This window comes from Gymnodraco acuticeps, unplaced genomic scaffold, assembly GCF_902827175.1.
Source record: "Gymnodraco acuticeps unplaced genomic scaffold, fGymAcu1.1, whole genome shotgun sequence".
Classification (NCBI taxonomy): Eukaryota; Metazoa; Chordata; class Actinopteri; order Perciformes; family Bathydraconidae; genus Gymnodraco; species Gymnodraco acuticeps.
The window spans coordinates 1-27,500 of NW_022992005.1; the positions used below are offsets into that span (position 1 = coordinate 1).

Genomic DNA, 27,500 nt, shown 5'->3' on the forward strand with positions numbered 1-27,500 from the left:
GAAGAGGAAGAGGAGGAAGAGGAGGAAGAGGAGGAAGAGGCTCCTCCCCCTGCAGCCGGTCTGTGTGAAGTTGAGCTACGGAGGAAGAGAGGATGCAAAGCAGAGAATAAACACATGGCAGTCTGCTCCTCCTCTGAACCTACTGCATGCCTTTCTGCTGCACCTCCTTCTTCTCCTCCTGCACCTCCTCTATGCTGTGACTCCGCTCCTCTCTCATCCTCCACCAGAGGAGAGGCGGGGATGCAGAGATCCGCTGCGGGAAAGAGGAGCCTGCAGCCCGGATCCACAGCTCAGAAACCCCGCTGAGAGACAGACTGCCGATATCAAGGTAAGAAACCTCCTCCTCCTCCTCCTCCTCCTCCTCCTCCTCCTCCTCCTCCTCCTCCTCCTCCTCCTGCTGTATTCAACCTGCAGATCTGTAACGTCCTGCAGGAACAATGCTGCAGTGTCTGGAGAGCAGATCGATAGAGCAGCATTATTATCGTCTTATTGTGAACACTTGATACGGTTTTTATTTGATGCATATCCATGTGCTCACAATACCACAGATATTACAAATGATATGCCTGCTTTTAAAATGATGATGAGTGAGCATTGCGGTCTCAAGCCGAGGTATTACACAAGGAGACATTTGTGAGTTTCTATTTGTAAGTTAAGCTCAACAAACTACACACGTGTATCTGATCCTGGAAACATAAAACCGGTGTTCGGGATGTTTGCCCAGAGAGACGTTGATATGCGATCATCTGCGCTCAGCAGCTTCAGTGGAGATATGACAAACGGAAGTCCTCCTCCAACATGGACACGTGACACGGACCAGAGAACACAGAACACACATGGAATAGTGCGAGAGAAGAGATTTATGGAAACAACTAATGTTCTGAGGAGAAATCTGCTAAATATGAAATCTGAAGTAAAAATAAAGCTGTAAGATAAGATAAGATAAGATGGTACTTTATTGTTTTTGTTGCAGCATAAAAGACAAGGCATTTTACAATAAAACAAAACTAGAAATTAACAAGAAAAGAAAATAGAAAATATACATGTTGAAATAGAATTAGTGCTGCGAAATCATAACTTATTTTAAATTGACTTATGAGTTTTATTTGAGTAACTGTGGTCAGTTTTCAATCTATAAACTGCATTTCCTAAAAAACGCGATTTATTTTGTATGTCCCTCTTCGGCCCCCGTAGGATGGGCGATCAGGTGTCTAAGCTGAAGCAGCTAAATTCATCAGACATGGAGGAGCAGAGATTCTTCCAGAACCAGAACCAGGACTACGTGGACCAGGCAGGGTCTGGTTCTGGATCCGAGGAGAGAGCCAACGAGCCGCTGGACGAGGAGGGCCAGGTGAGGAGCTCCGGAGCCGCTTTATAGCACCTTATATCGGGGTTAACGACGAGCTAACAGGCTAAGGAGCTAACACCATGCTAACAGGCTAACAGCTGGGCTAGCTCAGGTTTGTTATGGTTTCAGAATCCTTCATTAGTCCTGCAGAGGGGAGTGTTACAGCCAAGTGAAGACCACTGTTAGATAAAGAGCATGGTATTTAAAATAGTAGTCCAGAATATAAGCAGTTCGAGCAGAGGCTTATTGCTTCATGTCTGTAACTTGTCTATGTTCCTCAGGTGAGCGCTTCCTTCCAGAAGAAGGTCCAGAGTAAGATTAAAGACCTGCTGCAGCAGATGGAGGAAGGTCTGAAGACAGCCGACCCTCACGACTTCTCCACCTACACCGGCTGGACAGGTGAGTCCGCACATACACCTGTGAACACACACATCGTTTGTTCTAAGAAGTTTGATTTAACGGTTCTTTCTCTAAATAAAAGCCCCAGGAATCAACAATATGGCGACTGCTATCAAAACCCACTAAGCATTGGACATTTTACATGAATGATGTGACCGCCTATGTTTCCTGTAGTTGTTGAATTGCTCTTTTTACTACACATTGACACGACAACACAACAACATTTGGGCCCAGGTGGTCATCCTGTCTATAGAACGCTTTTCTAGAAACTCAAAGACACTATAAGACAATAAGCAAAACTCACACCCTACAAAGAACAGTTGGGTGCTCAGATACCCCGCTCGAGAACATGTCTTCCCCCTGGCCTTCCTGTAGAGCAGTGTTTCTCAAACCTTTTCATACCAAGGACACTTGACCAATAAAAAACACTCGCGGACCACCTAACTCCACAAATATCCAAAATCACATCGTTTTTCTAGAACAGATTACAAATTGCCTGAAAATGGTACAAGGGGGTGTCCGGTGCCTTGCTCAAGGGCACCACGGCAGGGCAGGAGGTGAACTGGGACCTCTCCAAGTAGCAGTCCACACCCCATATTTTAGGTCTGGTCGGGGACTTGAAGCGGCGACCCTACAGCTCACAGTCCAAGCCCTACTGACTGAGCCACTGCCGGAGCTTTGATACCATCATAGCCATAACCTGTGTCTCCAGACATCGCCCTGCTGTACCCGTTATGTGACCGTCGATGTTTCTTGTAGTTATTTAACTGTAAGTCCTAATATAAAGCCGTCCTGCTCGTCTCTAATCCCTGAGTTGTGTCTATAAGTAAATAAAATAAAAATATAATGGAAATAGTGCAGAAGAGTCTATATACAAGTCATTGGAATATTGATATGTAAGAGTTGCAAACAGATGAATGTTATGGATGTTCTTTCAGAGTTCAGGTGTTTATGTGACCTTTGTAGGAGTCGGGAGGAGCTGATCATTTATTCCGGGAAATGACTCAGACCTACTAACTGACCTGACCGAAGTTATTGAGTCTTTGTCAGTTTGCTGCTTGGCTCAGATCCACCAACGTCAGCAAGATCTCATCTCTACTAACTCCTGAAGAACCCGGTTCAGTTAACTGCTGTTTCAATTCAGACGACTCTCTAAATCTGTTGAAGCGATCCCGAAGGATTTTGATATCAGTAAATGAGGTGTGGCCCTACCTAAGTGTGGGTGTGGCAGGGTGCAGTCTCACCTTTGAAGCAGGAGAGGAGAGCGCAGATGTCTTTGAAGTTGTCCCAGTCCAAAAGGTGGGATCAGTTTATTTGAAGAAAAATAGGTCCAAACTAATACAGGGTTTTTACCTTCTCTCTTTAACACATTATAATCATACTAAACCTATCATGCTGTGATCATGTTCTAATATGAAACCTTAATTCATAGTTCACCCATTAAAGTCTTCCGACAAAATCCAAAAGGACTTTCCTCGTGGTGACGAAGGTTCTCTAATTAGTTCTAAAATCCCAACACATTTTAGAATGGTAGGTTTCAAACTTTCATCTAAACCATTCCCTCAGCATTCAATACACAGAGATCTAAGAGCTATTAACCAGCTCTGAGGGAACCTTACAGAGAGCTATTAACCCAGCTCTGAGAGAACCTTACAGAGAGCTATTAACCCAGCTCTGAGAGAACCTTACAGAGAGCTATTAACCCAGCTCTGAGGGAACTTTACAGAGAGCTATTAACCCAGCTCTGAGAGAACCTTACCGAGAGCTATTAACCCAGCTCTGAGAGAACCTTACAGAGAGCTATTAACCCAGCTCTGAGGGAACTTTACAGAGAGCTATTAACCCAGCTCTGAGAGAACCTTACCGAGAGCTATTAACCCAGCTCTGAGGGAACCTTACAGAGAGCTATTAACCCAGCTCTGAGAGAACCTTACAGAGAGCTATTAACCCAGCTCTGAGGGAACCTTACCGAGAGCTATTAACCCAGCTCTGACGGCCCGTCCACACAGCAGCTTTGAACAAATCTTGAAAATCTTGGAGCTGGGCGTGTCTGACAGCTTGGGGATTTTTTGCCAGCAACACAACCAACAACCAATCACATGAATCTCCCGCCCCCGACATACAAAGCAAAAAAAAACGGGCATTTTATGCGAGCAATATATATATATATAAACTCCCCAAACAGGCGAAAACCTACCAGTTTCACCCACTGTCTCTGGCACCTCCCTCCATGCCTGGTTCCTCCGGTTTGTATCCCGGTAAATAGTTCTGGTCGTAAAGAACCGGGTGATTTGCTACCGTAATTTCTCATTTGGAATATGAGGAAATGAACTGCGGTCTGGCTCTCCCTGCTTACACGCGGTTTGATTGGCTAGAGCTTCTACTGTCAGATTTGCATAAACGGATCTGATTGGCTGTCGCTTCCAGCTCAGCCTCAAAAGTTGAACATTGTTCAACTTTGGAATCCTGAACATCCTGGAAATCCTGGAAATCTTCGCCTCGCCCCCCCACAATGCAGTTCGGCGACAAGCGAGGGAAAGTGACGTCATCCCCATTCAAAGTCAATGGGCGGAGACGCGCTGGAAGCGGTGGACAAATCGCCAAAAGCTGCTGTGTGGACGGGCCGTGAGGGAACCTTACAGAGAGCTATTAACCCAGCTCTGAGGGAACCTTACAGAGAGCTATTAACCCAGCTCTGAGGGAACCTTACAGAGAGCTATTAACCCAGCTCTGAGAGAACCTTACCGAGAGCTATTAACCCAGCTCTGAGGGAACCTTACAGAGAGCTATTAACCCAGCTCTGAAAGAACCTTTCCGAGAGCTATTAACCCAGCTCTGAGGGAACCTTACCGAGAGCTATTAACCCAGCTCTGAGAGAACCTTACAGAGAGCTATTAACCCAGCTCTGAGGGAACCTTACCGAGAGCTATTAACCCAGCTCTGAGAGAACCTTACCGAGAGCTATTAACCCAGCTCTGAGAGAACCTTACAGAGAGCTATTAACCCAGCTCTGAGGGAACCTTACAGAGAGCTATTAACCCAGCTCTGAGGGAACCTTACAGAGAGCTATTAACCCAGCTCTGAGGGAACCTTACAGAGAGCTATTAACCCAGCTCTGAGAGAACCTTTCCGAGAGCTATTAACCCAGCTCTGAGAGAACCTTTCCGAGAGCTATTAACCCAGCTCTGAGAGAACCTTACCGAGAGCTATTAACCCAGCTCTGAGAGAACCTTACCGAGAGCTATTAACCCAGCTCTGAGAGAACCTTACAGAGAGCTATTAACCCAGCTCTGAGGGAACCTTACCGAGAGCTATTAACCCAGCTCTGAGGGAACCTTACCGAGAGCTATTAACCCAGCTCTGAGAGAACCTTACAGAGAGCTATTAACCCAGCTCTGAGAGAACCTTACAGAGAGCTATTAACCCAGCTCTGAGAGAACCTTACCGAGAGCTATTAACCCAGCTCTGAGGAGAACCTTACAGAGAGCTATTAACCCAGCTCTGAGAGAACCTTACAGAGAGCTATTAACCCAGCTCTGAGGGAACCTTACCGAGAGCTATTAACCCAGCTCTGAGAGAACCTTACAGAGAGCTATTAACCCAGCTCTGAGAGAACCTTACAGAGAGCTATTAACCCAGCTCTGAGGGAACCTTACAGAGAGCTATTAACCCAGCTCTGAGGGAACCTTACAGAGAGCTATTAACCCAGCTCTGAGAGAACCTTTCCGAGAGCTATTAACCCAGCTCTGAGAGAACCTTACCGAGAGCTATTAACCCAGCTCTGAGAGAACCTTACCGAGAGCTATTAACCCAGCTCTGAGAGAACCTTACCGAGAGCTATTAACCCAGCTCTGAGAGAACCTTACAGAGAGCTATTAACCCAGCTCTGAGGGAACCTTACCGAGAGCTATTAACCCAGCTCTGAGGGAACCTTACCGAGAGCTATTAACCCAGCTCTGAGAGAACCTTACAGAGAGCTATTAACCCAGCTCTGAGAGAACCTTACCGAGAGCTATTAACCCAGCTCTGAGGGAACCTTACAGAGAGCTATTAACCCAGCTCTGAGAGAACCTTACCGAGAGCTATTAACCCAGCTCTGAGAGAACCTTACAGAGAGCTATTAACCCAGCTCTGAGGGAACCTTACAGAGAGCTATTAACCCAGCTCTGAGAGAACCTTACAGAGAGCTATTAACCCAGCTCTGAGAGAACCTTACAGAGAGCTATTAACCCAGCTCTAAGAGAACCTTACCGAGAGCTATTAACCCAGCTCTGAGGGAACCTTACAGAGAGCTATTAACCCAGCTCTGAGAGAACCTTACAGAGAGCTATTAACCCAGCTCTGAGAGAACCTTACAGAGAGCTATTAACCCAGCTCTGAGAGAACCTTACCGAGAGCTATTAACCCAGCTCTGAGGGAACCTTACAGAGAGCTATTAACCCAGCTCTGAGAGAACCTTACAGAGAGCTATTAACCCAGCTCTGAGGGAACCTTACAGAGAGCTATTAATCCAGCTCTGAGAGAACCTTACAGAGAGCTATTAACCCAGCTCTGAGAGAACCTTACCGAGAGCTATTAACCCAGCTCTGAGAGAACCTTACAGAGAGCTATTAACCCAGCTCTGAGAGAACCTTACCGAGAGCTATTAACCCAGCTCTGAGGGAACCTTACAGAGAGCTATTAACCCAGCTCTGAGAGAACCTTACAGAGAGCTATTAACCCAGCTCTGAGAGAACCTTACAGAGAGCTATTAACCCAGCTCTGAGAGGAACCTTACAGAGAGCTATTAACCCAGCTCTGAGGGAACCTTACAGAGAGCTATTAACCCAGCTCTGAGAGAACCTTACAGAGAGCTATTAACCCAGCTCTGAGAGAACCTTACAGAGAGCTATTAACCCAGCTCTGAGGGAACCTTACAGAGAGCTATTAACCCAGCTCTGAGAGAACCTTACAGAGAGCTATTAACCCAGCTCTGAGAGAACCTTACAGAGAGCTATTAACCCAGCTCTGAGAGAACCTTACCGAGAGCTATTAACCCAGCTCTGAGGGAACCTTACAGAGAGCTATTAACCCAGCTCTGAGAGAACCTTACAGAGAGCTATTAACCCAGCTCTGAGGGAACCTTACAGAGAGCTATTAATCCAGCTCTGAGAGAACCTTACAGAGAGCTATTAACCCAGCTCTGAGAGAACCTTACCGAGAGCTATTAACCCAGCTCTGAGAGAACCTTACAGAGAGCTATTAACCCAGCTCTGAGAGAACCTTACCGAGAGCTATTAACCCAGCTCTGAGGGAACCTTACAGAGAGCTATTAACCCAGCTCTGAGAGAACCTTACAGAGAGCTATTAACCCAGCTCTGAGAGAACCTTACAGAGAGCTATTAACCCAGCTCTGAGAGAACCTTACAGAGAGCTATTAACCCAGCTCTGAGGGAACCTTACAGAGAGCTATTAACCCAGCTCTGAGAGAACCTTACAGAGAGCTATTAACCCAGCTCTGAGAGAACCTTACAGAGAGCTATTAACCCAGCTCTGAGGGAACCTTACAGAGAGCTATTAACCCAGCTCTGAGAGAACCTTACAGAGAGCTATTAACCCAGCTCTGAGAGAACCTTACAGAGAGCTATTAACCCAGCTCTGAGAGAACCTTACCGAGAGCTATTAACCCAGCTCTGAGGGAACCTTACAGAGAGCTATTAACCCAGCTCTGAGAGAACCTTACCGAGAGCTATTAACCAGCTCTGAGAGAACCTTACAGAGAGCTATTAACCCAGCTCTGAGAGAACCTTACCGAGAGCTATTAACCCAGCTCTGAGAGAACCTTACCGAGAGCTATTAACCCAGCTCTGAGGGAACCTTACAGAGAGCTATTAACCAGCTCTGAGAGAACCTTACAGAGAGCTATTAACCCAGCTCTGAGAGAACCTTACCGAGAGCTATTAACCCAGCTCTGAGAGAACCTTACCGAGAGCTATTAACCCAGCTCTGAGAGAACCTTACAGAGAGCTATTAACCCAGCTCTGAGAGAACCTTACAGAGAGCTATTAACCCAGCTCTGAGAGAACCTTACCGAGAGCTATTAACCCAGCTCTGAGAGAACCTTACAGAGAGCTATTAACCCAGCTCTGAGGGAACCTTACCGAGAGCTATTAACCCAGCTCTGAGAGAACCTTACAGAGAGCTATTAACCTAGCTCTGAGAGAACCTTACCGAGAGCTATTAACCCAGCTCTGAGGGAACCTTACAGAGAGCTATTAACCCAGCTCTGAGAGAACCTTACCGAGAGCTATTAACCCAGCTCTGAGAGAACCTTACAGAGAGCTATTAACCCAGCTCTGAGAGAACCTTACAGAGAGCTATTAACCCAGCTCTGAGAGAACCTTACAGAGAGCTATTAACCCAGCTCTGAGAGAACCTTACAGAGAGCTATTAACCCAGCTCTGAGAGAACCTTACAGAGAGCTATTAACCCAGCTCTGAGAGAACCTTACAGAGAGCTATTAACCCAGCTCTGAGAGAACCTTACCGAGAGCTATTAACCCAGCTCTGAGAGAACCTTACCGAGAGCTATTAATCCAGCTCTGAGAAAACCTTACAGAGAGCTATTAACCCAGCTCTGAGAGAACCTTACAGAGAGCTATTAACCCAGCTCTGAGAGAACCTTACAGAGAGCTATTAACCCAGCTCTGAGAGAACCTTACAGAGAGCTATTAACCCAGCTCTGAGAGAACCTTACAGAGCGCTATTAACCCAGCTCTGAGAGAACCTTACCGAGAGCTATTAACCCAGCTCTGAGAGAACCTTACCGAGAGCTATTAATCCAGCTCTGAGAGAACCTTACAGAGAGCTATTAACCCAGCTCTGAGAGAACCTTACCGAGAGCTATTAATCCAGCTCTGAGAGAACCTTACAGAGAGCTATTAACCCAGCTCTGAGAGAACCTTACCGAGAGCTATTAACCCAGCTCTGAGAGAACCTTACAGAGAGCTATTAATCCAGCTCTGAGAGAACCTTACAGAGAGCTATTAACCAGCTCTGAGAGAACCTTACCGAGAGCTATTAACCCAGCTCTGAGAGAACCTTACCGAGAGCTATTAACCCAGCTCTGAGATAACCTTACAGAGAGCTATTAACCCAGCTCTGAGAGAACCTTACCGAGAGCTATTAACCCAGCTCTGAGAGAACCTTACCGAGAGCTATTAACCCAGCTCTGAGAGAACCTTACCGAGAGCTATTAACCCAGCTCTGAGAGAACCTTACAGAGAGCTATTAACCCAGCTCTGAGAGAACCTTACCGAGAGCTATTAACCCAGCTCTGAGAGAACCTTACAGAGAGCTATTAACCCAGCTCTGAGAGAACCTTACCAAGAGCTATTAACCCAGCTCTGAGAGAACCTTACAGAGAGCTATTAATCCAGCTCTGAGAGAACCTTACAGAGAGCTATTAACCCAGCTCTGAGAGAACCTTACAGAGGGCTATTAACCCAGCTCTGAGAGAACCTTACCGAGAGCTATTAACCCAGCTCTGAGAGAACCTTACAGAGAGCTATTAACCCAGCTCTGAGAGAACCTTACAGAGAGCTATTAACCCAGCTCTGAGAGAACCTTACCGAGAGCTATTAACCCAGCTCTGAGGGACGGAGCTTACAGAGAGAGACCCACTTTTGGGTCGCGACCCACCAGTTGAGAACCACTGTCCTAAAGCATCATCAGGCTGAAGCCGTTGTGTATTTTATTTTGTGAAGCACTAAATGCTCTTAGAAACATCTGGACTCTTTGTTTGTAGATATCTACTAAACTAAAGCAAAGAGAGTCGGCCTGTTCTACTGAGTGATATATATTATACACACTGCTCTGCTTTCTGCACGGACCTCTCAGCTGTTCTCTCTGGAAACATCGTGTCGCGATGAGAGCAGTTAATAAAATAATATCTAGGGGATGCATGCAGAGCTGTGATTGGCTGAGATCAGTCCGGCCGTGCGTCACGACTCTTTGAAACATCTCTGTTCCCGGAAATGCATCCACGAAGGAGCCGAGGAGGAGCCATCAGTGTATCCTCGGTTAGAGCTCCTCCAGAGAGCCTCCTCGATCCTCGATCCTCGATGTGCATTTAGAGAAATGAGATGTCCTTCAACATGGAGCGCTAAAATCCATTTCCGGGTCACTACCGGAGGACCGAGGAGTCGAGGAGAAAGGGCCAGTGTCTTTATGCTCAACAACAGGATATAGAAACCTAAGACACTTCCTCCATGCCCATATTTGTGGAAACTGGGCATGGCCTCTGATGTCCAGGACTGGACGTGACTAGACATATTCTATGGCATAAGACACACCTTCCCATGGTTGTGTAAAAAGGTCATGACCCCTACTCTGCAGGACTTGCAAAATATTATTCTCGGCTATGACATAACCTCCTTTTTGAGGCCTTAGTGTGTTTCTCCCTAAGTCAGGAGCCCCCCTCCCGGTGTACTGCTGTGAGGGGAGAGGGAAGAAACTGCCTTCTCCCTTATCAGTGACACCCATAAATCATTATAGGCCTCACACTCAACTTAACAAACCACTTGGTTTATACTGTAAATATAGAAAAACCTAAAATATGAAGCATTTTCATTGTGGGTTATACAAGAATATAATTTATTATATTTGATTATAACTAACTTTCGTTTTAAGTATTCATCCTAATATGGAGATCTCAACACCGTCTATTATTATTATTATTATTATTATTATTATTATCTTAGACTGTAAATACTAATCTAACCCCTGAGTGTTGTCTGCAGGCATCGCCCTGCTGTACCTGCAGCTGCACCGCTGCTCCCAGGAATCCTCCCACCTGCAGAGGGCGCTGGACTACGTGAAGCGAACCCTCCGGATCCTGAACGGGCGTAAGGTCTCCTTCCTGTGTGGAGATGCAGGCCCTCTGGCTGTGGGAGCTGTGGTTCATCACAAGCTGAGGAACACTGAGGAGAGCCAGGACTGCCTGAACAGGTGAGAGGACACCTGGGGTTAAAGGCTCCTATTGTGCTGTTTTAGGCATGTATTTAAAAACATGTCTCTGAAGTGTTTTGCTCAAAATACCAAACAGATCACAGATCAGTTCCTTTTGATTTCCTGCTTCTTCACACACACTCTCTCCAGCACAGGTTAGCTCTGAGTGTTAATATGCTAATGTAAACACAGACCATATTACTTCCAGAACACGTCTCATTGTTTCTGACAGCAACGTTTCTGATTGGCCCGTGGGGGTAAAGCCCGTCCACATTTTAGTAATGTGGTCATGACGCAGCAAATCTGGATCAGCTCCGTTGTTCCCCGTTTTTAGAGATGTGGGTACGGAGGAAAAGAGAGAGGGGTTTATTTCCTGATACTTTGAGAGTCTCCTGACTCACCGGGGACACACCGGGGACACACCGGGGACACACCGGGGACACACCGGGGACACACCGGGGACACACCGGGGACACACCGGGGACACACCGGGGACACACCGGAGGGGACACACGTTGACAAGACATAGAAAGTGCATTTTGCATGATAGGAGAGTTATTTAGTGTGTGTGTGTGTGTGTGTGTGTGTGTGTGTGTGTGTGTGTGTGTGTGTGTGTGTGTGTGTGTGTGTGTGTGTGTGTGTGTGTGTGTGTGTGTGTGTGTGTGTGTGTGTGTGTGTGTGTGTGTGTGTGTGTGTGTGTGTGTGTGTGTGTGTGTGTGTGTGTGTGTGTGTGTGTGTGTGTGTGTGTGTGTGTGTAGGCTGGTGCTCCTCCAGAGTTCAGTCCTCAGTGACTCTGACCTCTCTGATGAACTCCTATACGGTCGCGCTGGCTTCCTGTTCGCTCTGCTGTACGTCAACAGAGAGATGGGAGAGCACACAGTGGAGGAGAGCACCATCACACAGGTGAGACACACACACACACACACGCATACACATACTAGACTCTTAAAGCATCTCTGACAATTTTCATTTCTTCTTCGTGTGTGTGTGTGTGTATTAGGATGTATAACAGTGAAGGGTGCGTATATAAGGAGGCTCCATTTTATATCTGTAACTCTGCTGCATCAACACAACACTTTTCCTTTCTGTTACTCACTCACTGTGGGGACATCATACACACACACACACACTCTCTCACCCTTCTCTCTGTGTGTTCAGGTGGTGTCTGCGATCCTGGACTCGGGGAAGTCTCTCTCTCAGGACCAGAAGAAGACGGAGCGCTGTCCTCTGCTGTACGAGTGGCACAGGAAGCAGTACCTGGGAGCGGCTCATGGGCTCACTGGCATCTTCTACATGCTGCTGCAGGTAACACCTGATCTACAGGTAACACCTGATCTACAGGTAACATCTGGTAACACCTGATCTACAGGTAACACCTGATCTACAGGTAACATCTGGTAACACCTGATCTACGGGTAATACCTGGTAACACCTGATCTACAGGTAACACCTGATCTACAGGTAACACCTGATCTACGGGTAATACCTGGTAACACCTGATCTACAGGTAACACCTGATCTACGGGTAACACCTGATCTACGGGTAACACCTGATCTACAGGTAACACCTGATCTACGGGTAACACCTGATTTACGGGTAATACCTGGTAACACCTGATCTACGGGTAACACCTGATCTACGGGTAACACCTGATCTACAGGTAACACCTGATCTACGGGTAACACCTGATTTACGGGTAATACCTGGTAACACCTGATCTACAGGTAACACCTGATCTACAGGTAACACCTGATCTACGGGTAACACCTGATTTACGGGTAATACCTGGTAACACCTGATCTACGGGTAATACCTGATCTACGGGTAACACCTGATCTACGGGTAATACCTGGTAACACCTGATCTACGGGTAACACCTGATCTACAGGTAACACCTGATCTACGGGTAACACCTGATTTACGGGTAATACCTGGTAACACCTGATCTACGGGTAACACCTGATCTACAGGTAACACCTGATCTACAGGTAACACCTGGTAACACCTGATCTATAGGTAACACCTGATCTACAGGTAACACCTGGTAACACCTGATCTACAGGTAACACCTGATCTACAGGTAACACCTGATCTACAGGTAACACCTGGTAACACCTGATCTACAAGTAACACCTGGTAACACCTGATCTACAGGTAACACCTGGTAACACCTGATCTACGGGTAACACCTGGTAACACCTGATCTACAGGTAACACCTGATCTACGGGTAACACCTGGTAACACCTGATCTACGGGTAACACCTGGTAACACCTTATCTACAGGTAACACCTGATCTACGGGTAACACCTGGTAACACCTGATCTACGGGTAACACCTGATCTACAGGTAACACCTGATCTACAGGTAACACCTGGTAACACCTGATCTACAGGTAACACCTGATCTACAGGTAACACCTGGTAACACCTGATCTACGGGTAACACCTGGTAACACCTGATCTACGGGTAACACCTGGTAACACCTGATCTACAGGTAACACCTGATCTACGGGTAACACCTGGTAACACCTGATCTACGGGTAACACCTGATCTACAGGTAACACCTGATCTACAGGTAACACCTGGTAACACCTGATCTACAGGTAACACCTGATCTACAGGTAACACCTGGTAACACCTGTTCTACGGGTAACACCTGGTAACACCTGATCTACGGGTAACACCTGATCTACAGGTAACACCTGGTAACACCTGATCTACGGGTAACACCTGGTAACACCTGGTAACACCTGATCTACGGGTAACACCTGATCTACGGGTAACACCTGATCTACAGGTAACACCTGGTAACACCTGATCTACAGGTAACACCTGATCTACGGGTAACACCTGGTAACACCTGATCTACGGGTAACACCTGGTCTACGGGTAACACCTGGTAACACCTGAACTACGGGTAACACCTGATCTACAGGTAACACCTGGTAACACCTGATCTACAAGTAACACCTGATCTACGGGTAACACCTGATCTACAGGTAACACCTGGTAACACCTGATCTACAGGTAACACCTGATCTACGGGTAACACCTGATCTACGGGTAACACCTGATCTACGGGTAACACCTGGTAACACCTGATCTACGGGTAACACCTGGTAACACCTGATCTACGGGTAACACCTGATCTACAGGTAACACCTGGTAACACCTGATCTACGGGTAACACCTGGTAACACCTGATCTACGGGTAACACCTGATCTACAGGTAACACCTGGTAACACCTGATCTACAGGTAACACCTGATCTACGGGTAACACCTGATCTACAGGTAACACCTGATCTACGGGTAACACCTGGTAACACCTGATCTACGGGTAACACCTGATCTACGGGTAATACCTGGTAACACCTGATCTACGGGTAACACCTGATCTACAGGTAACACCTGGTAACACCTGATCTACGGGTAACACCTGGTAACACCTGATCTACGGGTAACACCTGATCTACAGGTAACACCTGGTAACACCTGATCTACGGGTAACACCTGATCTACAGGTAACACCTGGTAACACCTTATCTACGGGTAACACCTGATCTACGGGTAACACCTGGTAACACCTGATCTACGGGTAACACCTGGTAACACCTGATCTACGGGTAACACCTGATCTACGGGTAACACCTGGTAACACCTGATCTACGGGTAACACCTGATCTACAGGTAACACCTGGTAACACCTGATCTACGGGTAACACCTGGTAACACCTGATCTACGGGTAACACCTGATCTACAGGTAACACCTGGTAACACCCGATCTACAGGTAACACCTGGTAACACCTGATCTACAGGTAACACCTGGTAACACCTGATAACACCTGATCTACAGGTAACACCTGGTAACACCTGATATACAGGTAACACAACACGCAAGATGTACAACAAATAAAACATGCATCAATTCAATGCAATAGCTTTAACAGCATGACCATAGTTACACATATTATCGCTAACGCTGTGTATAGTTGCTACATCTATACACAAGTACATATAATATAAACTGCTCAAATGTAACATTAAGCAAGGAACACACTCATTTAATTCATATACATGAATACAAAATATAATATATATAAAATGTATCTCTCTCTCTCTCAGCCTGGAGCCAGAGTCCCGGCTGATGTTCTCTCAGAGTTCGTTCGTCCGAGCATCGATTACGTTCGTCATAAGAAGTTTCGTTCGGGGAATTTCCCGTCGTCTCTGAGCAACGAGAGCGACCGATTGGTTCAGTGGTGCCACGGAGCGCCGGGGGTCATACACACACTGCTGATGGCCCACCAGGTGAGACACCTGCTGTACACACACCTGTACACACTGCTGATGGCCCTCCAGGTGAGACACCTGCTGTACACACACCTGTACGCACACTGCTGATGGCCCAACAGGTGAGACACCTGCTGTACATACACCTCTACACACACTGCTGATGGCCCACCAGATGAGACACCTGCTGTACACACACCTGTACATACACCTCTACACACACTGCTGATGTTCCACCAGGTGAGACACCTGCTGTACACACACCTGTACATACACCTGTACACACACTGCTGATGGCCCACCAGGTGAGACACCTGCTGTACACACACCTGTACATACACCTCTACACACACTGCTGATGGCCCACCAGATGAGACACCTGCTGTACACACACCTGTACATACACCTGTACACACACTGCTGATGGCCCACCAGGTGAGATACCTGTACACACACCTGTACACACACTATCACCTGTACACACACTCCTCATGACCCACCAGTTGAGGTACCTGCCGTACACACACGTAAACACACTCTTCATCAAGTCTCTGCAGAGCTTGTGAGGAGATTATGACAAAGAGGGAGTTTATAAATCCTCCTCACGGAACACCAGCCATTCATCTTAACAGCCTAGACACACACACACACACACACACACACACACACACACACACACACACACACACACACACACACACACACACACACACACACACACACACACACACCCTCTCTCTCTGAGAACAAAGCTGATCACTGTCTCTTCTGTTGTTGTTGTTGTTGTTGCATGAAGAGCATTTCATTTTGCTAATGAATAATTAAAATGAGGCACGATCAGGTTGAGACAGTTTGTCATGCCTGAGAGTTAAACAGAGACGATGAGACGATGCACGGTGTAACGTTGTGTTCTATAATGACAGCATCGTGGAAATGACCTCTAGCATGCGGGGAGAGAAACAACAATCTGCTTCTTGAGAACACTACTAACAGAAACGTGGATACAAGTCTGTCTGCAATTGCGTTGCATTTAGAGTGGCATGCAGAGCTGGGAATAGAAATCTTAAGGTCAAAATGTTGTTTGATCTCTTAATATAGATTGTGTTGAAAGCAGTCTGGATGCTAGGAAGCCAGTGTGCTTCACAGTATTAAGGACGACGAGAAGTCAAAGCATGAACAAGCATGGGCTCAAAGTAGACGTCTCACTCAGGTCTCTCCTGCACAACGCACAGGATGACAGGAGGCATATCGTACACAAGAAGGTTAGCTTCAACAGACTGTCAGCATCTCACATGTTATCAACTTGTGGTTTCACATCTATATGCATGTCTCTCACCTGTCTGTCTCTCACCTGTCTGTCTCTCACCTGTCTCTCTCACCTGTCTCTCTCACCTGTCTCTCTCACCTGTCTGTCTCTCACCTGTCTCTCTCACCTGTCTCTCTCACCTGTCTGTCTCACCTGTCTCTCTCACCTGTCTCTCTCACCTGTCTCTCTCTCACCTGTCTGTCTCTCACCTGTCTGTCTCTCACCTGTCTGTCTCTCACCTGTCTGTCTCTCACCTGTCTGTCTCTCACCTGTCTCTCTCACCTGTCTCTCTCACCTGTCTCTCTCTCACCTGTCTGTCTCTCACCTGTCTGTCTCTCACCTGTCTGTCTCTCACCTGTCTCTCTCTCTCACCTGTCTCTCTCTCACCTCTCTGTCTCTCAGGTGTTCCAGGAGGAGAAGTACTTGAAGGTCTCACCTGTCTGTCTCTCACCTGTCTCTCTCTCACCTGTCTGTCTCTCACCTGTCTCTCTCTCACCTGTCTGTCTCTCACCTGTCTCTCTCTCACCTGTCTCTCTCACCTGTCTCTCTCTCATCTGTTTCGTGTCTCTCACCTCTCTGTCTCTCAGGTGTTCCAGGAGGAGAAGTACCTGAAGGTCTCACCTGTCTCTCTCTCACCTGTCTCTCTCTCACCTGTCTCTCTCTCACCTGTCTGTCTCTCACCTGTCTGTCTCTCACCTGTCTGTCTCTCACCTGTCTCTCTCTCTCTCTCACCTGTCTGTCTCTCACCTGTCTGTCTCTCACCTGTCTCCCTCTCACCTGTCTCTCTCTCACCTGTCTCTCTCTCACCTGTCTGTCTCTCACCTGTCTGTCTCTCACCTGTCTCTCTCTCACCTGTCTCTCTCTCACCTCTCTCTCTCTCACCTGTCACCTGTCTCTCACCTCTCTGTCTCTCACCTGTCCCTCTCTCAGGTGTTCCAGGAGGAGAAGTACTGGAAGGTCTCACCTGTCTCTCTCTCACCTGTCTGTCTCTCACCTGTCTGTCTCTCACCTGTCTCTCTCTCACCTGTCTGTCTCTCACCTGTCTGTCTCTCACCTGTCTGTCTCTCACCTCTCTGTCTCTCACCTGTCCCTCTCTCAGGTGTTCCAGGAGGAGAAGTACCTGAAGGTCTCACCTGTCTGTCTCTCACCTGTCCCGCTCTCAGGTGTTCCAGGAGGAGAAGTACCTGAAGGTCTCACCTGTCTGTCTCTCACCTGTCTCTCTCTCACCTGTCTCTCTCTCATCTGTTTCGTGTCTCTCACCTCTCTGTCTCTCAGGTGTTCCAGGAGGAGAAGTACCTGAAGGTCTCACCTGTCTCTCTCTCACCTGTCTCTCTCTCACCTGTCTGTCTCTCACCTGTCTCTCTCTCACCTGTCTCTCTCTCACCTGTCTCTCTCTCACCTGTCTCTCTCTCACCTGTCTCTCTCTCACCTGTCTCTCTCACACCTGTCTCTCTCTCACCTGTCTGTCTCTCACCTGTCTCTCTCTCACCTGTCTGTATCTCACCTGTCTGTCTCTCACCTGTCTCTCTCTCTCTCACCTGTCTGTATCTCACCTGTCTGTCTCTCACCTGTCTCTCTCTCTCTCACCTGTCTGTCTCTCACCTGTCTCTCTCTCTCTCACCTGTCTGTCTCTCACCTGTCTGTCTCTCACCTGTCTCTCTCTCACCTGTCTGTCTCTCACCTGTCTGTCTCTCACCTGTCTCTCTCTCACCTGTCTCTCTCTCACCTGTCTCTCTCTCTCTCACCTGTCTGTCTCTCACCTGTCTCTCTCTCACCTGTCTCTCTCTCACCTGTCTGTCTCTCACCTGTCTCTCTCTCTCACACCTGTCTGTATCTCACCTGTCTGTCTCTCACCTGTCTCTCTCTCTCTCACCTGTCTGTCTCTCACCTGTCTCTCTCTCACCTGTCTGTCTCTCACCTGTCTGTCTCTCACCTGTCTGTCTCTCACCTGTCTCTCTCTCACCTGTCTCTCTCTCACCTGTCTGTCTCTCACCTGTCTGTCTCTCACCTGTCTCTCTCTCACCTGTCTCTCTCTCACCTCTCTCACCTGTCACCTGTCTCTCACCTCTCTGTCTCTCACCTGTCCCTCTCTCAGGTGTTCCAGGAGGAGAAGTACCGGAAGGTCTCACCTGTCTCTCTCTCACCTGTCTGTCTCTCACCTGTCTGTCTCTCACCTGTCTCTCTCTCACCTGTCTGTCTCTCACCTGTCTGTCTCTCACCTCTCTGTCTCTCACCTGTCCCTCTCTCAGGTGTTCCAGGAGGAGAAGTACCTGAAGGTCTCACCTGTCTGTCTCTCACCTGTCCCTCTCTCAGGTGTTCCAGGAGGAGAAGTACCTGAAGGTCTCACCTGTCTGTCTCTCACCTGTCCCGCTCTCAGGTGTTCCAGGAGGAGAAGTACCTGAAGGAGGCGTCAGACTGCTCGGAGGTGATCTGGCAGAGAGGTTTCCTGAGGAAAGGATACGGACTCTGCCACGGCACGGCAGGGAACGGATTCATCTTCCTGTCCCTGTACCGGAGGACGAAGGAGAGGAAGTACCTGTTCAGGGCCTGCAAGGTGAGGACATTTAAATATATCTATATATATATCTATCTATATGTATATACATATAGATATATATATGGCAATATGAAAGAAAAATACACACTCTAATTTAAACAGTTTTTATTAGTAAATAATGATGTTCAAAATAAAATAGTCCCTCCGTTGCCTTCTGGACGAAACATAGTGCGAGCTGGTTGCTGGGCAACAACACTAACAGCTAGCGAACAGAGAGCGTTGATCCATTATTTGGCTATTTATTTACATTAATGTTGCCGTTTATTGTGCAGCCACTGAAAACCTGTCCAGCATCAGTGGGCATGGCTTACGAGGCCACTTGTATAGGTTGAGGTTGTTCTGGGCCAGGGGTCGGCAACAGGCGGACCGCGGTCCGGATCCGGACCCAGATGCCGACCTATACGGACCCGGACCTATAATCAATACATTAATAGGGGATTTCAATTTTGACGTATTTTAACCGCTGCCGACAGGGGGCGACAGAGAGGAGTGAGCGATACAGGGAGAGAAACACAGAAGAAGAGATGAGAGCGCGGCAGAGAGAAGCGGAGAGGAAAGTGAGTGAAGAGAATAATTAGCGATACAGGGAGAGAAGACTGAGAGGGAGAGACACATAATTACACATGGCGCTCTCCAAGAAGAGGAACTTGGACAGTGAGAACAGAGCTTTGAACCCTGAGTGGACTCGTTCATGTTCATCCTGCCCACTGGGAGCTCAGAGCCAGTGTGTCTCATTTGTTCAGAGACCGTGGCGCTCATTAAAAGAGACAACGTGCCACTATGAGACAAAACACCAAGTGTTTGACCAAACGTTCCCTCTCAAGTCAGAACTGAGGTCAGATGAGCAGCCTCAGAGCCCGATATGATCAGTCCACCAGGATCAACATTAAAACTAAATATGGTTCCAGGGCAGGCTAACCGAGGCTAACCAATGAGCTAACCCAGGCTAACCAATGAGCTAACCCAGGCTAACCAATGAGCTAACCGAGGCTAACCAATGAGCTAACCCAGGCTAACCAATGAGCTAACCGAGGCTAACCAATGAGCTAACCGAGGCTAAACAATGAGCTAACCGAGGCTAACCAATGAGCTAACCGAGGCTAACCAATGAGCTAACCGAGGCTAACCAATGAGCTAACCGAAATGAGCTAACCGAGGCTAAACAATGAGCTAACCAATGAGCTAACCAATGAGCTAACCGAGGCTAACCAATGAGCTAACCGAGGCTAAACAATGAGCTAACCAATGAGCTAACCAATGAGCTAACCGAGGCTAACCAATGAGCTAACCGAGGCTAACCAATGAGCTAACCGAGGCTAACCAATGAGCTAACCCAGGCTAACCAATGAGCTAACCGAGGCTAACCAATGAGCTAACCAATGAGCTAACCGAGGCTAACCAATGAGCTAACCGAGGCTAACCAATGAGCTAACCGAGGCTAACCAATGAGCTAACCGAGGCTAACCAATGAGCTAACCGAGGCTAACCAATGAGCTAACCGAGGCTAACCAATGAGCTAACCGAGGCTAAGCAATGAGCTAACCGAGGCTAAGCAATGAGCTAACCGAGGCTAAGCAATGAGCTAACCAATGAGATAACCGAGGCTAACCAATGAGCACCTGCAGAGGGGCTGCAATATAAGAGGGACAGAAAGAGAAACTTTAAAACTGTTCAGTTGTTATGATGTAAAGACTGATATTGTTCTATAATCGTCTGAAACTGTGAAGTCATGATGTGAAACGGTTAACAAAGAAAAAGGGAAACTCAAGCTGCTGCTACTTTATTTTATTTATCTAAAATTAAGCACTTTTAAGATGCACACATTTTCAAAAGCTATTTATTTTCTCTATTTTATTTGTAAATGCAGCCCGAGAGGAACATTACACATATCCACAGTATTTACTGTATATCTGTAAAGTTCAATGTTCAGTGACAATAAATATTGTTGTTTTTAAATTGTACTTTCTTTATTTGATTGGCAGTCAGCTGTTGATGACATGCAGACGTTGATAAAGCTACTTCAATATCACACTACTTCATGAAGCAACGTAGACATGTTGATGTTCCGGAGCTTTGCATGGGCACATTTTCTCTAACTGGACCTCGTTGAGTTTCAGTTGAATTCCTCTGTTCTGACTGTTGCTCGGCGTGGAGAGAATATTGCTCCACTTTCTCCGGTCCCCGAGAGTCAGCTTCCAGCAGCTCTGGAGAGACTTTGCACCTGTGGCCACTAACGCTCATCATCTCTCTGCTTGGTAACCGTTTTATAAAAGCAATAGCTCACTTCAGGCCGTGATATATGCTCATTATCTCACAGCTAAGGGGCGTGGTTCGGCCCGACGCGAAGACAACCCCCTGATAACTCGCATAATGAGCATATACCACGTGTCGTGAGCTATTGCTTAATTATCCCTAACATGTTTTTAAGCTTAGTTAGTTAGTTTCCTAACGTCATGTAGCAGCTGTAACGGTTGTTGCTTTTCTCAGACGCGGAGGGATACTGACTTGTTGTGAAAAGTAACTACAATTCTACCCGTGGTATACGCTCATTATATCACGAACAAATCAGATTGCTTGATTTGACTTGTGTTTTCTAAAGATAAATATGCCTACGAGCTGCAGTCTCGGGCGTTTCAGCAGGAGACTCGGATGTATTATTAACCCTGCATCTTCCAGAATGTTTTTTTTGATGACGGGCATTTTTCTGTGACCAGTGTTTCTGATGTTTTGCAGAACTAAGTCTCAGTCCTGCAGCGCTGTGAACCAAAGTTAGTGAAGAAAGAGAACATCTTATCAGAAAATCACAATTCAGCTTTTTGCTAACATGCAGCTGCATTAGCAAACAATCCATCATGCCGGCTTCTGGCTCTCGTCCTGCAGCGCTGCAACACTCATTCCACTTTAGAGTCTGGCAGAGAAACCCATCAGGGTCCCAGAGGGTTTCTGTAGGAGGAGTTGTAGATGCGTGTGACATGTCAAGTCAATAGACCTATCGCTAAGCCACGCCCCCTTTGAAAACTCGGACAAACAAAGCCGACCGTGAATGACTCTTGACAATGGCCGCGGGGGGAGTTCAAGTTAAAATAACATTAAAATAGAAGCAAGAGCTAATAAAAGCAACAGCAGATGAAAGTTAACAGTTAAAAGCAAGAGTAAAAAGGTAGCCATGTATTTCTTTATATAAAATATCTAATCTTGTTGCCTGTCGTGTGTAGTGGTGACTGTTGTGTAACCATTGAAATGATAATATGATGTTGAATGTTAGCAGTGGTGGTCACTACATTAAATCTATAACTATAACTGTCCTTGTTGGTCATCATGTTCACTGTTATGCACCTGGCTGACTGTAGCGTTACCTTTTTTTGGGTGAGGGTCTGTGTCTTTTCGGAGCAGCACACACGAGAGCCCGGATGGGATCTGATATTCCAGAGTTGGCTTCCCATCTCTGAAGTGCTTTGAGGTGAAAAGACAGTTAGCAAAAGTTAACTAAAAACACCAGCTAACTAGCGAGGACGAAAAGTCAGACAGCAAACGTTGATGTTGATAACACTGTAGCTAGTTAGCTGGCTAACAAGTTGGCAGCTAACGTTAGCTAGCTGGGCTGGATATACGCTAGCTAGTTGGCAGTCAAAGTCAATCGTTAGCAAACTAATAGTTTGGTCTACGTTTCTAATACATACCGTCAAATATGATGTCTTTATGAATTGACCTTACCTTTGAGCAAACATAAGTGTCCTTGATAATTGTCTTCACATTCAGTTGTGTATGTGGTTGACGACACAGCATAATCCACCGCTTGCATTTGTCGAGTTTTCTTTTGGGCTTCGGAAAAGGTACGAAATATACTCCTCCATCCAGTCTTTCAGGGTACCTGGTGTCCGAATTACAGGTACCCCACGCACAGCGTTTCACCATCAGATATTAGCTAGATAATAAACATAGAAACTGAACTCTTCACAGTGGTTTCGATCGGCTTTTCTGGTGATGTCCGAGTTTTCTGTCAGGAGGGATTTTCGCTGTGATATGATTGGACAAATTCTATTTGGGGCGTGGTTTAGCGATAGGTCTATTACAGTGAGGTGAGGGGGGGCGGCCTTTAAATGCTTTCACTTACTTCGCCCAATCAGAATCCTTCATTCGTCCTGCAGCGGAAAATATATAGCGATTAAAGATAAGTGCATTTGATATAAAGAGACGGCAGGCATGCATCGGGACACCAGTACACATACTGCCAGTAGCAGGGTTTAAAAGCAGAAGGTGGGCATGTGAACGTAATGAAGGGTCCGGTAAGAACATGTTATTCTGTAATCAGACTAAACGAGGCCCTTAATGTGTGTTTTCCTCAGTTTGCAGAGTGGTGTCTGGACTACGGGACTCACGGCTGCCGGATCCCAGACAGACCCTACTCTCTGTTCGAGGGTAAAACTCTTTCAAACACCTCCGTTCAAATGTGATCGTATCATCTGTAGATCCATGCAGCAGCAGCAGCAGCTCTGTGATGAGAGCAGTCGGTCCGTCAGAAACAAACACCAGCAGAGGATACATGAGAAATGTGTCTCATAATGCAAACTGAATTCAATTAGGATTTCAAATCAATAACCCTGAGGTAATCAAACACTAAATGTTAATAAGATCCTACTTTTAAATGTTGTCCGCTGTAGTTAAGCCTTTCAGTGTCTTATCTAAATGCAGTATATTTAGAGATGCAGACATTTATACCTTTTATTTCACTATATATATATATATACTTCATGTCTGATTTGACATATACTTGCTTAGTTTCTCCCAATACATCTTGGTATAAAGCCTATCTTTACATAAATATCACCCTTATAGTACTCTTAATGAAAATGTGAGAATATAATCATAATAAAAGTATTTGTCAGAAACCAGACGATTAAAGAATCCCGTCTACCGGCTGGACTTTTGACTTTATTATATATCTGCTGAATGTCAGATTTGACATAGAAATACTTGGTTTCTCCCAATAAATACTGATATTGATATATACCCTATCTGGGCATGGATATGGGCTTATAAACACAGCGGCTCAACTCATTGAAAAAGCAGGAAACACTATGTGTGTTTAGTGTGTGAAAAACATACTTGTTAGTTTGAGGAAGTGTATTCTACCTGGACCAGATCCTCCTTCATATCACATGATCATTGCAATGTCTTTCATTCATTATAACGACACAATGATTCATCGCCCTTATATCCTCATTGCAATGTCAGTACTAAGTCGGGTACTAAGTCGGGTACTAAGTCCTTAGTCTGGTGATTTATTGGTGGAATGCTGAATAGAGACACCCTGCAGTTTCAGATTGTAGAGAACTCTTTGAATAGTTAGATAAAAACGCAGCTGAAATCAATCTCTCACCTGTTGCTCCGTTTCCTCAGGTATGGCTGGGACTGTGTACTTCCTGTCGGAACTGGAGAACCCCGAGACCTCCTGCTTCCCTGCCTTCGAACTCTGACCTGCTGAGGAAGATGAAGAGGAAGAGGAGGAAGATGAAGAGGAGGAGGAAGAAGAATAGAAGTCTGGACATGTAAAGGACGTTTTTGTGATGCAGATTTCCTGATGAGTGACTGAGTGACTCTTTATTGAAACGTTGACAAGGAGGGGGAAGAGGATTAATGTCGCACTGAATAAAGACCCTGCTGGACTGATGAAGACGATGATGAAGAAGGACTCTGATCACAGGGATCCTGCAGACATTTGGAGAAAAGACTTTCAATCTGATCTAGCTGGAAGAACTGTGTGTGTGTGTGTGTGTGTGTGTGTGTGTGTGTGTGTGTGTGTGTGTGTGTGTGTGTGTGTGTGTGTGTGTGTGTGTGTGTGTGTGTGTGTGTGTGTGTGTGTGTGTGTGTGTGTGTGTGTGTGTGTGTGTGTGTGTGTGTGTGTGTGTGTGTGTGTGTGTGTGTGTGTGTGTGTGTGTGTGTGTGTGTGTGTGTGTGTGTGTGTGTGTGTGTGGGTGTGTGTGGTGTGTGTGTGTGTGTGTGTGTGTGTGTGTGTGTGTGTGTGTGTGTGTGTGTGTGTGTGTGGTGTGTGTGTGTGTGTGTGTGTGTGTGTGTGTGTGTGTGTGTGTGTGTGTGTGTGTGTGTGTGTGTGTGTGTGTGTGTGTGTGTGTGTGTGTGTGTGTGTGTGTGTGTGACGTCGTGGCGATGGAGATGTTTCCATGTGTTCAGTGAAAATAAATGGTCCTTAAATGTTTAAAAAGAAATGCGTTTCTATATTTATTTCTCTGGGAATTGAGTTTATTTTGCATTGATGTCTTCCTTCTCTTCAGGATCGTTTGAACTGCAGTTAATTGATGAGTCTAAGCAGTTAATTGATGAGTCTAAGCAGTTAATTGATGAGTCTAAACAGTTAGTTGATGAGTCTAAGCAGTTAATTGATGAGTCTAAGCAGTTAATTGATGAGTCTAAACAGTTAGTTGATGAGTCTAAGCAGTTAGTTGATGAGTCTAAGCAGTTAATTGATGAGTCTAAGCAGTTAGTTGATGAGTCTAAGCAGTTAGTTGATGAGTCTAAGCAGTTAATTGATGAGTCTAAGCAGTTAGTTGATGAGTCTAAGCAGTTAGTTGATGAGTCTAAGCAGTTAATTGATGAGTCTAAGCAGTTAGTTGATGAGTCTAAACAGTTAGTTGATGAGTCTAAGCAGTTAATTGATGAGTCTAAGCAGTTAGTTGATGAGTCTAAGCAGTTAATTGATGAGTCTAAGCAGTTAGTTGATGAGTCTAAGCAGTTAATTGATGAGTCTAAGCAGTTAGTTGATGAGTCTAAGCAGTTAATTGATGAGTCTAAGCAGTTAGTTGATGAGTCTAAGCAGTTAGTTGATGAGTCTAAGCAGTTAATTGATGAGTCTAAGCAGTTAGTTGATGAGTCTAAGCAGTTAATTGATGAGTCTAAGCAGTTAGTTGATGAGTCTAAGCAGTTAGTTGATGAGTCTAAGCAGTTAATTGATGAGTCTAAACAGTTAGTTGATGAGTCTAAGCAGTTAGTTGATGAGTCTAAGCAGTTAATTGATGAGTCTAAGCAGTTAGTTGATGAGTCTAAGCAGTTAATTGATGAGTCTAAGCAGTTAGTTGATGAGTCTAAGCAGTTAATTGATGAGTCTAAACAGTTAGTTGATGAGTCTAAGCAGTTAGTTGATGAGTCTAAGCAGTTATTGATGAGTCTAAGCAGTTAGTTGATGAGTCTAAGCAGTTAATTTGATGAGTCTAAGCAGTTAGTTGATGAGTCTAAGCAGTTAATTGATGAGTCTAAGCAGTTAGTTGATGAGTCTAAGCAGTTAGTTGATGAGTCTAAGCAGTTAGTTGATGAGTCTAAGCAGTTAATTGATGAGTCTAAGCAGTTAATTGATGAGTCTAAGCAGTTAGTTGATGAGTCTAAGCAGTTAATTGATGAGTCTAAGCAGTTAATTGATGAGTCTAAACAGTTAGTTGATGAGTCTAAGCAGTTAGTTGATGAGTCTAAGCAGTTAGTTGATGAGTCTAAGCAGTTAGTTGATGAGTCTAAGCAGTTAGTTGATGAGTCTAAGCAGTTAGTTGATGAGTCTAAGCAGTTAATTGATGAGTCTAAGCAGTTAGTTGATGAGTCTAAGCAGTTAGTTGATGAGTCTAAGCAGTTAGTTGATGAGTCTAAGCAGTTAATTGATGAGTCTAAGCAGTTAATTGATGAGTCTAAGCAGTTAGTTGATGAAGTCTAAGCAGTTAGTTGATGAGTCTAAGCAGTTAATTGATGAGTCTAAGCAGTTAATTGATGAGTCTAAGCAGTTAGTTGATGAGTCTAAGCAGTTAGTTGATGAGTCTAAGCAGTTAATTGATGAGTCTAAGCAGTTAATTGATGAGTCTAAGCAGTTAGTTGATGAGTCTAAGCAGTTAATTGATGAGTCTAAGCAGTTAATTGATGAGTCTAAACAGTTAGTTGATGAGTCTAAGCAGTTAGTTGATGAGTCTAAGCAGTTAGTTGATGAGTCTAAGCAGTTAATTGATGAGTCTAAGCAGTTAGTTGATGAGTCTAAGCAGTTAGTTGATGAGTCTAAGCAGTTAGTTGATGAGTCTAAGCAGTTAGTTGATGAGTCTAAGCAGTTAATTGATGAGTCTAAGCAGTTAGTTGATGAGTCTAAGCAGTTAGTTGATGAGTCTAAGCAGTTAATTGATGAGTCTAAGCAGTTAGTTGATGAGTCTAAGCAGTTAATTGATGAGTCTAAGCAGTTAATTGATGAGTCTAAGCAGTTAATTGATGAGTCTAAGCAGTTAGTTGATGAGTCTAAGCAGTTAGTTGATGAGTCTAAGCAGTTAATTGATGAGTCTAAGCAGTTAATTGATTAGTCTAAGCAGTTAGTTGATGAGTCTAAGCAGTTAATTGATGAGTCTAAACAGTTAATTGATGAGTCTAAGCAGTTAATTGATGAGTCTAAGCAGTTAGTTGATGAGTCTAAGCAGTTAGTTGATGAGTCTAAGCAGTTAGTTGATGAGTCTAAGCAGTTAATTGATGAGTCTAAACAGTTAGTTGATGAGTCTAAGCAGTTAATTGATGAGTCTAAGCAGTTAGTTGATGAGTCTAAGCAGTTAATTGATGATTCTAAGCAGTTAGTTGATGA

The 27,500-nt window shown here is 45.6% G+C and overlaps 1 protein-coding gene across 5 annotated transcripts; it reads left to right on the forward strand.

Annotated features, from left to right (window-relative positions):
- Positions 1-51: 51 nt before the first annotated feature.
- Positions 52-24,746, forward strand: lancl2 (LanC lantibiotic synthetase component C-like 2 (bacterial)). 5 transcript variants are annotated; one of them, XM_034201313.1, is made up of 10 exons: positions 842-927; positions 1,195-1,351; positions 1,630-1,747; positions 10,527-10,734; positions 11,493-11,637; positions 11,893-12,039; positions 14,865-15,047; positions 18,713-18,889; positions 23,239-23,311; positions 24,293-24,746. In XM_034201313.1, the coding sequence occupies exons 1-10, from the start codon at positions 863-865 to the stop codon at positions 24,367-24,369; spliced, it is 1,350 nt and encodes a 449-aa protein (XP_034057204.1). In that variant the 5' UTR covers positions 842-862; the 3' UTR covers positions 24,370-24,746. The 5 variants fall into 5 exon arrangements, with proteins under 5 accessions (XP_034057205.1, XP_034057207.1, XP_034057206.1 ...); XM_034201314.1 differs by lacking the exons at positions 842-927; positions 23,239-23,311 and adding an exon at positions 52-328; XM_034201315.1 differs by lacking the exon at positions 23,239-23,311 and having other exon boundaries at positions 832-844.
- The last annotated feature ends 2,754 nt before the right edge of the window (positions 24,747-27,500 follow it).

What these genes read in the sequence shown, in the direction of transcription:
- lancl2 (XM_034201312.1), top strand. Translation starts at nt 863, where the DNA reads ATGGAAACAACTAATGTTCTGAGGAGAAATCTGCTAAATATGAAATCT. An exon ending in TCTGAAGTAAAAATAAAGCT is followed by an intron (nt 928 to 1,194) that starts GTAAGATAAGAT and finishes CGGCCCCCGTAG; the next exon opens with GATGGGCGATCAGGTGTCTA. An exon ending in AGGAGAGCACCATCACACAG is followed by an intron (nt 11,638 to 11,892) that starts GTGAGACACACA and finishes CTGTGTGTTCAG; the next exon opens with GTGGTGTCTGCGATCCTGGA.